At 38.1% G+C, this 13,697-nt stretch overlaps 2 protein-coding genes across 2 annotated transcripts in view; one reads left to right on the top strand and one right to left on the bottom strand.

The window, feature by feature from the left end:
• The window catches only part of loaf (lost and found), a 33,493-nt gene that overhangs the window by 2,256 nt on the left and 17,540 nt on the right, over positions 1-13,697 (bottom strand). Inside the window, exon 3 of the mRNA XM_068285872.1 lies at positions 5,423-5,646. Within this exon, the coding sequence (XP_068141973.1) occupies positions 5,423-5,646 (224 nt within the window). The remainder of the gene's footprint in view (positions 1-5,422; positions 5,647-13,697) is intronic.
• On the top strand, positions 12,065-13,276 carry Gr68a (Gustatory receptor 68a). Its single transcript, XM_068286100.1, has one exon. The coding sequence runs from the start codon at positions 12,065-12,067 to the stop codon at positions 13,274-13,276; it is 1,212 nt and encodes a 403-aa protein (XP_068142201.1).

The raw sequence follows: 13,697 nt of genomic DNA on the forward strand, positions 1-13,697 counted from the left end.
GTGAAAATTGACAATCACTCAAAAGTATATCTATCGATATCTTAGTTGGCACTGTCTCCTGTCTCTCCTGTTTGCCTGGTCACGTCATCACTGACGCCGCAGCAAAACTGCAAAATGATGACAATGATGATAATGATGATGTCTCTGTCTCGGTCTCGGTCTTTGCTGCTTGGGGCACGTGTATGCGCCACGTCTCCATCTCTTGTGTAAATTTGTAATGTTGTTTGGCATTGCCTTCTGAAACTTCCACTAAGGGTTCATCAACGAAAGCCCCGCACCCGCACCACAGCAGAAGCAGCAGACCCGTAGCTTTACCACCCACTCCTTTTCCAACTCCTACTCGTCCTGCTTTATACCCACCAACCGTAACCATTGCCGCTTTTTGTGTGCGTGTCATCGTTGTAGGCTTTGCTGTGGCTGCTTCTTTCATGTGTGTGTTTGTATGTGTGGGTGTGTGTGTGTGTGGGTCTGTGTGGTTGCCGTGCATCTTCGACGTGCCGCGCTTTGTGGCATATTTTAATTTTGTTGCAGCCCGAAAAATGCAAACTTTTTGCAACCCAACCACTCCGAACCCACAACCCCTTTTCTTTGTCATCATCTTAGCCCCTCTCTTAGCTCTACCTCCACCCTCCCCCCACTCCCTCTATGTGTGCAGAAAAATTTTAATTTTGGATTTTTGCGGCCAACTGGCAGCTTTCAGCTTGCAGGCAGTGACAACTTCTTTTGTCAAAATATATTTACATATACGCAAAATTGTATTAGTTTTTGGTGGGAATTGTGTGTGTATGTGTGTGTGTGTGTGTTGTAGGGGTGCGGGTGGCAGGGATGCAGAGAGTCCTTCATTTTTGGTGTTGCCTTTGCTGTGGCCGGCAAAACAGAGTTCTCCGAGTACTCTTTACAACTACTGTACATGGATTTATTTTTGCCTGTTACTTGGCCCTTTCAGAAGGGCTTAAGCCAAAAGTTAAATCTTTGCTCGCACACACACACATTGATAGGAAAGGAGAGAGAAAAGCTGCTTAAGGTCGACTGATTCTTAAGTTTGGAAGGGCAACAAAAAACAAAAAAAAAAAAACAAAAGAGAATAGGATGGTTGATGGAAAACAAGTCACTTGACAAATTTTCCTGCATTATAATACAACTTGTAAAAAGGTGCTTATTGGAAAATTCTTTGACTTGCATCTTGCATATTTTGCATCAAGTTTCAAGGACAAAAAGAACAATTCAGTATCGTTAAGGATTATTATTAGAATTTGTTTTGAAAACATATGAAAATCTAATTTTAAATTGCGAAAAGTTTTGTCCTAAATTATGACTAAATTTAATGGAAATTTTCATATAAAAATGATTTTCATCATCACCAACATCAACATCTGCTTTACGTTTTGGTTGTTGTTGTTTATTTTCCAAGGACGAATATGTCGAATAATTGACATCGGCTAAGACATTTTTAACGAGCTGCGCCTCCGTGTCTACCATCATCATCATCACACCAATATCGATGGCAACAAATTCAACCAATTTAGGCAAACTAATTACCAAAAGAAACACTGCACAGACCCCAGCTGGAGGCAGTGAGTCCAAGTGACAGTTATTATGCCAGAGGAGGCCAACGGAGGCCAATGGAGGGCAGTGATTCGATTACCCGACTGCTATTGCTGATGCTGCTTATGGTCTTGTCCCTTTTGAGCATCGTAAATAAGCAAGAAAGGGAATTGTATGAGCCATAAAAGTGAAAGTATCATTAAAACCGTTCAGCCAAATCAATGAAATAAACAAGGAACACAGAAAACGGAGAAAGAGAGAGAGAGAGAGAGAGAGAGAGAGAGAGAGAGCGAGCGAGGCAAAGAGTGTAAAACGCAACAGAGATAAACGAAAGAAGAAATTCAACAGGCACACAGCTGCCAATGAGGTCGTTATTAGCCATATCAAACATGGCTTAAAGAGCAAAAGCCACAAAGCCAGACGCACAAACGATTTAATCTTAAAGAGACCTCAGCCTTGTACCTTTTTGCCATTTGAAAAAAAAAATTGGATATATTGATTCGCAAAAGTCTGCAAAAACAGCTAAACGATTGAAGTTAACATAAATTATTAAAACTCAAAAATGAAAGGCACATAAATCACATATATTATAAATTCTGTAAGGCCTAAAAAAACACATAAAAAGATTCTTTGTGGATAAACCAAAAGTGTTTTTTATCCTCTTTGATCGAGTAGAGATTTCTTCTCATTGGAAACTTTTGTTGTAAAGGCTTCAGCTTAGTTGTTTAAAACATTTCATCAAATTATTTATAAGATGTCAAATACGCAAAAACAAAGACACTAAAGTCCTTGATGCTTATGGGGTTCGATTGGATGCAGGACATGCATTCAGGCTGTATGGAATACGAATGCCTAGCCGAAATAGATACCTTTGATGGATGTCCTTTATACAATGATCGATGCTGCAAACAACAGAATTTCCAAGGAATTACTAACCTACATCTAGAAACTCTTAAATGGTGCATAACCTATTCAAATCGGATTAACATTTTGACTAATGTTTATATAGTAATTAAATTTTTATAATCGTAATTATTGTAATCGCATAGAGACATAGAGGGATCGGAAAAGGGAAGTCAACTATAAATTAAGAGATAATTGACTTCTAAAGCGTATTTACAATTAATAGTAAAAACGTAACTTTAAATAAACAATCTGAAATACTTTAAGTAACTGGGATAATTATTGGAATTGGGGTTTCATCTTTCTTTTGTTTTTGGCAGTTGCCCAGTAACACAATTGGGCCGCCATGTAGGCGACAGGCATGACTAAAATTATTTGTTTGTAGTTTTTAGTTTTATTTTTGTCGCGCATAAATTTTCAAGGTTTCCCCTAGAGAGAAAGTGCTGCCAAAAGAGAAGAGGGATGAGAAACGGTCTGTTGGCATTTTTCTAATTTTTTAGTTGAACAATTTTTTTGTTCTTAGTTTATTTTACTCATACATACGTCGCTTCCTTTGGCATGTTTGCGCGCTGGCAAATAAAGGATTTGGCTTATGCTTGTGCTTATGCCACCACCACAACCACTTGCCTTGGCTCAAAGAACCCCATAGTCTCTCAGCCTCAGTATCGACTTCAGCTTCAGCTTCGCGCTGACTCTCTCTCTCTCTCTGTCTCTCTTTCTGCTGTTTGGCCGTTGGCAAAAGCCTTGCCCGCATTAAATAATAATGCAGTCAGGCGAGTGCAGAGCATATGAAAAATGGAAATTGTTGCTGATAAAATCACAGCGCTATCAGCCAAAGCAAAGGCAAAAGCAAAAACATAGTGCAGGCAACTGGCAACTGGCAGTTGGAGCCGCATTGCAACCGCATTGGACCCACCGAAACCCACTCAAACCACCTACACGTATCCAACCCAACCGCCCGAGCCGTCGACCGACCGACCGACCGACCGACATTCTTGCTGTCATCATTGCAAATGTCGCAAAATTATGCCTTCGTCTACAAATGTATGTGTGTGTGTGTGTATGTGCATGTATCTTTATATATACTTATACATACATGTATTCACATGTTTGTCTGTGTGTGTGTGTGTGAAGCATCATCATCTTCCCAATCCCAATCCCAGTACTATACTGGCTCAACGGAAGCCCCGCAGGGATTGAACCTAAAATGTCAGAAGCATCAACGTGATCTGGATAATGTGGTGGCTGTGGTTGTGGCTGACTCCAGAGTGAAACAGGGAGAATGAAAGAGAGAGAGAGAGTGAGAGAGGGAAAGACTCTCTGGTAACGTTGGCCCACAATTTGTGGTGCATTTGACGACCGGTCTCCGCTCCAGCCAGCTCTCAGCCAATGATTACCCTTAACTTTACTCATGTGATACAACAATTTCTGATTACTGATTGGCAAAATTAACACAAATTGCTAAAACTACTCTACAGATTATAGATTGCAAGCTTTGGATGTTTATTAACATTTTATTTTATTCTTTTGTAAATTCTCAAACGAGAAAAGTAGTATTTTTTTAAAGCTTACAATCGAAAAATGCCTTTAGATTAATTTCGCAACATTTTTGGATGAAATAGTTCCATTTCCAAGATCCAACATAATCAGTTTTGATAAACAAAGAAGAATTTAGTTTACTCTTGCAGACAAACATCCTCAAGGGTCTGTTGTTAAGTCTCTAATTCGAGACGAACTCTGAATTTGATTGAGCAGCAGCTTAGCTGGCATATTAAAAAACTGCAGCATACTTAATAGGGCAAGTGCAAATTTTAGCACGTATACGCAATGTTGACTTACAAATAATTATTCAAATAGTAAAAATTGAACAAAATGTAATCGATTATTTTCATTTAGAATTAGTCATCGGTCATCTATTAAGCAAAAGCTCCAACTCTGCCTTGTAATACGCGATATTCAAGTTGGCATATCAAAAAAATGTAGCACACTTAATGGGGCAAGTGCAACTTTTAACACGTATACGCAAAAAATAACACAACGATTCGTTTACAGTTTTTAAATGAATTAAAGAGAAAATCGATTTGCAATCATTCAATTGCAACCATTTGCTTGGCAAATTTATAAAATATTTAATTGTATTTGTTTGTGAGCTAAATGAATAACTGAATTATGAAATTGTTTGACTTTCGTTTTCATTGTTTTTCTTTTTTTTTTGCTTTCTACCTTTCTGTTTCATTAAATAACTAAAAATTAGACATAAATTTAGTTGGATTTGCAGCCACAGACCAAACCATCTGACTACACTAGTCGTTTTGCTTAATTATAAGCACTTAAATGAATGAATAATCACTAATTTGTATTCAGTTTGCATATTACTTGATGATGATGTACTATAATGTGCGTGGGCTTGATGAGCAAATAAACCTAACAATGATTAGCTATTGCCGGGGAAATCAATCCCACCAACTATATAAATTTACATAAATACTATGGATACCTACACATATAAATACACACACACACACACAGAGATACATATGTATGTGTATGTGGCTACATGTATTTATGTATGTAGATAATGTTGCTGCAGCACTTATGGTATGGTAAATATTTATAAGGATTTCATTTCGAGCATCAATAAGCAGGTTCCTCTGATTTGCATATGCAAATTTGAATTTTGCTAATATAACATTTTACACACGTCGTCGTCATCGTCGTCGGCAGCGACAACGACAACGACAACAACAATAAGACACACATCCCTAGGGCGTGTTCTGTTTAAAATCCAATGATAATAATTATTAACTCTCTAAAGGGAAATTTCTTAATATTACCTGTAAATGTGTGTGTATGCAAAGCTTTGCCAATGTAATTTACTGAGTATAATGAAACAAAACTGCCTAAAAGATTTTCACTTTATTCTATATCTGTTTTTTTTTTTTTATTTAATTTGGACCTCCATTAATGAACTTACCTTTGGCGTGGATACAGCATGGGCTCCATCATAGACTAAAAGATGATCATTGCAATCCAATTGCAGCATATCGAAACGCAACATGAAACGCTGTAGAACCGAATGCGTTTGGAAGGTAATTATGCAATCCAAATTACGTTCATTCTGTGACCAGAGAACGGCGCCATCAATTTTTCGATAAAGTTGTTGAAGAAAATGATTCTTGCATAGCGATTGCATATAGTCTGAAACCGAAAAAAAAAACAGGAAAAATAAATGAAATTCGATGTTAAAGTGAGTGAGTGGAAAAATTTCTAGAGAGGTAAATTGATCTTGTTGTAAATTGCCATGGTAAAATCATTTCAAAACACATACTTCTTAAGTTACCAACTTATATACATAGCTACCAAAATACCAAACAGAGCAGAGCAAAGCAACTCTGTGGGCAACTTCCTTTGGCTTAATGGCTGCTCAGCTCCTGCTGTTGTTGCTGCAACGGTTTTCCAGTCGGTGCCGGAAAATGTGCACTTAAATTTTAATGGAAGAATGAAAAATTCATTTACGCTTCGTTTGGCCGTATTACTTGCACATGCTTCCTGTGCTTGGGCTTACTAGTTGCGTTGCCATTATTATGTTTCTTATAAATTGCTTTGACTATATTTAGTTTTTCTTTTTTTCTCATCCTCTGTACAAGCTATGCACATATAAAGATAAACAAAGACCGTTATCATTTAAAAAACACAAAAAGTTGAAAGTGACATTTTGTTGAATATTTCTCGGCGACTTCATTAAGTTAATTAAAAAGCTGTAGCTAAATAATAATAAGCATTTTCCCAACTTTGGATTGTGCCAAACGAAGACTTATCATTAGCCTGGCTAAAAAGGGAATGAGAATTGTAATGCCTAAAGGCCTCAATTTCAACTGAAAATATTCTCCTTCGACTACTACCACTATCTATGTATGTGTGTGTGTGTGTGTGTGTGTGTGTGTGTGTGTACTGCTACTACCCATTTAATGTTTTATCCACCATCCTGACGATGGCAGCGGCAAAAGATCAAAGCGAAATGTGTTACAAAATTGCCAATTACATATAATGTAGGAGCAACTGTCTATGCCATCCTAGGACTAAATGTGGCACCACAATTGGCGATTCACAGTGAAGCAAAATAGCTCCAAAAATTGTGTGGAACGATACATGATAGAGTAAAGACACTTTTGATTTTAATCAATGTTAAGGTTTGTAACCAATTGAATAAGTTTTTGCTTTGCTAGGACCAGTGTGCAATGATTGCAGGGATTCAAGACTACAGACAGTGTTGAATGAGTGGATGGATGGATGGATGGTCGGTCCAAGGATGGTGAAAACAAAAGGTGAAGGTGCTGTCGGCAATTCAATTCAATTTTTGAATTCAATTTTGAAGTTGGCAACGCGACAACGACAACATTTGTGAAACGTTTGCCTCACACATGACTCCTTCTGCTATCGTAAAACGAATTTGCAGTAAATTGCTTAGGTGTGTGTGTGTGTGTGGGCACTGCTTCTATCCTTCGTTTGTCCTGCTGTTCCATCATCTCTCTCTCTTTCTCCCTCTCTCTCTCTGTTTAGCTCGCTTCGTGTGCGTTTTATTGAAACGAAATTGAATTAGTGCGGCGGCGGCGACGACGACGGCAAAGAGCGGAAGCGGTTGCTAAGCAGGAAATTGCCTGAAATCAGGCGCACATAAGCTGATGCCACTGCTGCCATCTACCACGCTATACCTAAAAGGCCAGACTCAACCCCACACACACACGCACACCTACAGATACACATTTAAAACTCAACTGGCGGCACACGTTGACTTCATTTGCATTAGCTGGCCAGAAAATTTTGTCTCTCACCATTTTCATTTTAATGCATTTGGCACTTAAAATGCCCCATTCCCCCTGCCGCGCCTGCTCCCGGCCAAATACTCCTCGACAAAATAGTTTGGCGTTTTTTTTTCTTTCTTTCTATTTTTTTGCCTATTAAAACTAATTAAAAGTTGCTTACTATATAATGAAAAATAATTGTCACTATGCTAATGCAATTCAATTTAAAAGGTTTTCACAATAAATATAAGTGCATAAATTGTTTTTTGTTTCGAAAATAATGATCAATTTTCTTCGTGAAAAGTAAATTAATTTTCCATTTATAGGTAGATAAAAAGAGGGAGACGGGCAAAAAGTGATGTTAATCTGAGCCGTAGCTAGTTCATGTTGTTTTTTTTGTCCTTTTACATTAACATTTAGATCCGACTGGAAATTTTGTCATAGAATTTCGAGTCGATGGCTCGGTGGCATCGCATCATAACTTGCGCTAAGTCGGCATGGCCATTGCTGGGATTTCGTTTACTTTTCGTTTTCGCTTTTTCCTTTTTTTTTTTTTTTTTTGGCCATTTCGACTCACCAGCTGGCTTAATGTTTCCGGCTAAGGACATATAGTGCCAAAGCAGGGGGCACGAGAATGAGGATTTGCCGGATGTATTTGCTGGTCTTTAATGCGTTTACCAAAAAAAAAAAAAGAACAGAAATTTCTATACACAGAGGAGAAGCATTGACAGTAGATGAAGGAAAGACAGCAAGTGGGATATGCCTTGGCTTCTCTTTTTTTGGCGTTGATTTCGTTGAAAGATGAGGAAATATGCTGCTGCTGCTGCTGCACATGCTCCAGTGGGATGGTTTTGGCGAGAGCCAAATGATGTTTACCTATGTGCTATCCCATTCCATTTAATACTATTCCATCCAGCTTCGCCTTTGCTTTGCCTTGCCCTGCCCTGTCATGTTTGTCTTATTTCATGCTTCTTTTCCTTAACAGGCGATGTCTCAACTTGAATTCTGTGTTTGCCCATACATACAAGCATATGTACTGAGTGTGTGTATTCACTTTGTCCATTCCTTTGATAGACCTAGTCCCAGGGACATTTACTCTCATACTTTGCTCAAACAACAACAATTTGTTGTGCTTCATTTTCGATTTGACAAATATTAAAAACACACAAAAACCAAAAAGAAAAAAGAAAATGTGCCCTATCCAAAAAAGTAGGCAACATTTTACACAAATCTCAACAATTACTAACAAAAAAACATAAAATACAAGACTATTTCATATACCAACACCCAAGATATAACATTATCCCTAATTTAAAAATATGTCATGTTCCTGTGTCTTTTTTGTTTTTTTTGTTGGCTTATTGCCAACCAGTTAGACAGCCAGTCAAGCTATCAATGTTAAGCCCTAAACTCAGTCCGAGTTTTTCCATTGCATAAACAAATTGAAGAAAAGCATTTACACACACACACACACACACACACACACACATACATACGTGAAATGGAGTATGGATATTGTGTGATGTCCCTGAAGCTGGTTGCAATTCCAACTTCCCAGATCCGCGAACCAACTGCAAAATGGAATTGTTTTCACTTGCCGCCTCACCGCCTGCCTGACTGAATGTTTGCCTGCCTGCCTGCTTGGCAGGCTTCACTTCACTTCAACTCCAATGGCAACTCCAAAGGCAACAACAACATACGAGCATTTGTGTCAGCCAGCAAATGCCTTAATTTATAGAAAATGTATCTACCATCACTGCCAACCCTCATTCAGAGCTATGGATACGGATGTCACATGGGCTTCATTCCCTATCCTACTATATACATAAGCGGGGCTATCGTTTGTCTTACACTTTACTCAGAACCTGGGAGCATAGCTCAGCACAGCTGCATGATAATCCCTATCACACATATACACACACACCCACACACACCCACACACACACACACTTATACCAGAACGCTGACAATCCTGTCCAGAAATGATTGAAGTATTTTTCTAAACAACAACAAAGCACTTTACTCCTCAACTCGTCACTGTAATTGATATTTTACAATTGTCTGTCTATGTGCCTTCCTTCCTCATTCTCCACCCCACATCTTTCTATATGTCTCCTTTTATCCATTTTCTTCTCCATTTGTCTGTCTCTCTGCCTGTCTCTTTGTCTGTCTCTATCTCATTCATTCTGTCAGCTTGGTCTCATTCAAATGGTGCAGAAATTGTATTTCTCACTTTCTCTCTGGTTTGCCTCAACTCAATCATCATATGTTGTCGACGATATGCATTTTCTCTTCAACAGAATGAAATGAAATTTTTGAACTGCATTTTAACAAACTTTCCAACTCACAAAGTCTTATGTCTTATCTATGTTTTAAAATTATTCACTATATTCAATTCATTCAATTAAATTATGTTTCGTTTTCGTTTCATTTCGACTCAGAAGCTGAAAACTCATTCTAACTGAAATCGCATTGATAAGTCTGTTTTTATAAGAGGATATACAATTTAAGAAGCAAACCCTCCAAAATATGATTGTGGAATAAGTCACAAGCATGGACGAATCCAAGGCGGAGGTCTTCATCCAAAGCTAATGATTCGAAAAACTGAATTTTTTGATCGGATCATTCCAAAAAATGACTATAACAATCAGATAAAGTAGTTTTCACTTTCAAGGTTCAATCGATGACTTTAATTTTTATAAGCTTTTGTTATTATTGCGTTAATAATGCAAATTAATAAAAACCATTGTAGACAATGAATAGCAAATGGCTAATCATTCATTTTGCTTATTCTAATCTCCTGAAATTCAAATATCCGAGTCATTAATCGACAGCTGATGGGTAACCCAAAAATATTTTAACATTAAGAAGGATTTCGCCTAATTAATGATTCTATTTTAAATTTGCAAAATTTAAAAAGTTTACTGTTATCAAAAGGCTTTGGTTTTCTTCCTTGCTCTCTATCTCTCTCGCTCGCCCCGGGCAACCTCTCCTTTATTCGCATTCCAGAGCTTTCAATTCGCTTGACCGCCAAAACATTGAAATGCAAATTTAATGTAAATATTTTAAACTAATTTTCAGTGATTATGCAAAACCGCAAATAAATCTGCTGCAATGGCAGAAAATCTAAAATCCAAGACAGAAATTCAGGAGGCAAAACTTGCAAGCAGAACATTCGCAGCAAGAAGAGAAGGAGGGGAAGAAGAGTGGAGGAGGAGAACCACAAAACAGGAGCAAGCCAACTATATATGAGGAGATAGAGAAGAAGCAGTTGGATCGACGGGGGAAGGGCGGGGTAGGTGAATGCCATCCATCGACTATAGCTCCAGAGAGCACAATGGTTGGATTGGTTGGTAGGTAGCCTAGGTGGTTTTTTGGCCTGCGGGCAAAAGTTCTATCTGAAATCTGCTCGTTGCAACAAAATAATTTCGTTGGCTCGTTTGTCAAACTAATGGCCAGGAATTTGAGCAATTTAAGCAACAAAGGTTAAACAATGAATTTCCTGCGCTTCAATATTGAATTTTTGTTAACCTTCTACCCAGCTCCACCTAACATCCTGCTTCTGCTTCTGCTCCTCCCGCCTTTCTTCTTCCCACTGCCGACAGTAAAAGCGCCCTCTAGCTTCAATATTCGACTGACCCGAAGATGTCATCATTTGGAGCAGCCGGAGCAGCACAGTTGACTAAGCCGACCAACTGCTGCCGAGTGAGTTCACACGCTCCATTAGCCCGCGATTCATCCGCCTGGACCTCTCTCCGAAAATTTATATATATGTATGTATATATATTCGTTTACTTGTCCAGATGATGCGCCGCCTCTGGACTTTTGCTTTAATGAAATAATTGAAGTAAATGCTTTTCGCTTGGGCGATTTCCCTCCATCCGCCAGCTATCCTCTAACCATTTGTTTTGGATTTGGATGCGAAGGCGAAGCCGATTGGCGTAATGATTGTAGTCTGACTGCGAATGAGCGAACACTTTTGATTCTGTCCATCAATTTTACATGGCTCATCATTATAATTTTTATTATTATCACTTTTTTTTTATCATTAAGCCACGTCAGCGGTTTATCAATGTAATGGAGACAAACTTTTTAGTTTTACAATCCCAGAATTGGCCAACCAAAGTCCTAGAATATAATAGTTAAGAAAACAACGACATAGATTATCAAGAATATACTAAAAGTTGGACGAGAGTGAATCAAAGGGCTTGGCTTAGAAGGACAAAGTGAAACCGAACTAAACTTGCTGCTAAGGATTCGTATAAGTAAAATGAATTTCAGTGGATTTCTACTTTCTTGAATTATATCAAACCTGGCATTTAATTCGGCTTGAAAGCAATGGCCACAAGCTTAAACTGGTTGAGAATTACAACAAAATAAAGTGTAAATAGATTGATAAAGCAAAAAATACAGATACTTAGTTTAGTTTCTTTGGAAGTGAATAGGTCTAACCCAAAAAGTGTTGAAGAAATACCGCAATGAGAATTTCATTCGACAAAAAAAGAAATTAAAGAAAAGAAAGTGATTTTCACTTTTTTGAATGCTGCAAAAAGTTTTATTTATTTGGTGCCTTGACCAAATTGTAATGAAGACTAAATGAAAGTTTTCCAAAGGGTGAGAAATAAATAGATTATATGCTATCCCTGACAAATCAATAATAAGTAATGCACTTAGCTGCTAAGTACCACATTACCGACTAACACTTGATGACAATAACAATTAGTATGCAATATTGTGAGGAAATATTCGTTATCACATTCGATTGTGGGTATCGGTGGAAAGTAGTCGTCAACATTTTTGCTATATTGGTGGCCATGAAAATTGTAAGAGACCTGAAGAGCATTGTGAAACCTGCACAGGTTTTTGCTTTGATACCGTTTTATAATATGGATCAAGAGGAAAGCTTCAAATTGGAAACTGGTGGAAAAATCTATGGATATCTTGTGGCTTTTCTGTTGATGGTTAGCTCGATAATGTTCTGCGAGGATGTTTTATTTGTCTCATGGGCTTACAAATTGACAACTAGCAAATCGCCAGCCATACAGGGAGACACCGAGGAAATCAATCGCACCATCGAGACACTATTCTGCATCTGCAGTTACACCATGATTGTCCTGTCCAGTGTGCACAATGGCGGCAAACATTGTCGCACTCTGCGTGAGATAGCCAAAATCGATGAGTATTTGGAGGTGAATGGCTTTAAGAGGCAATACAGCTGCCGTATTTTGGGCACATTGTTGGCCATATCATCTGCTGGTGTTGTTGTGGTGGCATTCTACTATGTCCATTATCTCAGCGAGATGGACACGGAGAGGCAATGTGTTGTGATGTTTGTCTATAGCCTGCAGCTGCTCTATTCCTATTTGTTTGCCATCTATCTGAGGATCATACTGATGAATCTGGCCCAGCGCATTGAGTTCCTAAATTGTCGCCTGGATGAGTTCACCAGGCGCCAGGAGAAGTTTCCCACCTATGACAAAGAAAACTGGCGCGAATTGAGCAACTTGATTGAAATGTTTTGTAAATTTCGTTACATCACCGAGAACATGAACTCGGTGACGGGTGTGTCATTGCTCTTCTTCTTCGGTTTCTCCTTCTACACGGTCACGAATCAGAGCTATTTGGCCTTTGCCACCCTGACCTCACTCCGGAGTACGGCCAGTATGAGCAATGTCAAGGATACCATGGGCTTATCGTGTGCCTGGGTAATTGCCGAAACAGCCACCATGATCATCATATGCAGCTCCTGTGATGCCTTGGCCTCTGAGGCCAATAACACCTCCCAGATACTATCTCGGGTGTATGGCAAGAGCAAAGAGTTTCAAAACATCATTGATAAATATCTAACCAAGAGCATCAATCAGGATGTTCAATTTACAGCCTACGGTTTCTTTGCCATCGATAATTCAACATTATTCAAAATATTTTCAGCTGTTACCACCTATTTGGTCATATTGATACAATTCAAGCAGCTGGAGGATTCCAAATTGGAGGATACCATTGAGACGTCCGCTGCTAAAAATTAAATTATACTAAGTATTTATTCACCTCTGCACGAATTGTTCAAGAAATAGCACTTGAAAAACCTAACACAATACATTCAATTAAATAAATTTCTCATCATTTGTGTTGAAAAGCAAAATTCTCAAATTGACAAATTTTATTTGAAGAGTTCTAAAAACCCTTAACTCTGAAAAACTCATTTATTTCTATTCTAGTTAGTATAATGCCTTTCAATTTACATTTAAATGATTTTAATTTTTTATCATTGAACATTTTTAAACTTGTTGTATTATATTTTAGACAGTTTTGTTAATTTTAATCCAAAAAGGAAGACAATTTGCTGATGTTTGAAACCCATAATCATGGAAAAAAGAATTGTATTTAAATATAAAACGTATGTTGGGGAAAATGATAAAGTCCTCTATTAGATTAGATTAGAATCCA

The sequence above is a fragment of the Drosophila tropicalis genome, unplaced genomic scaffold (assembly GCF_018151085.1).
Source record: "Drosophila tropicalis isolate 14030-0801.00 unplaced genomic scaffold, ASM1815108v1 contig_443, whole genome shotgun sequence".
In the NCBI taxonomy this organism is placed as follows: Eukaryota; Metazoa; Arthropoda; class Insecta; order Diptera; family Drosophilidae; genus Drosophila; species Drosophila tropicalis.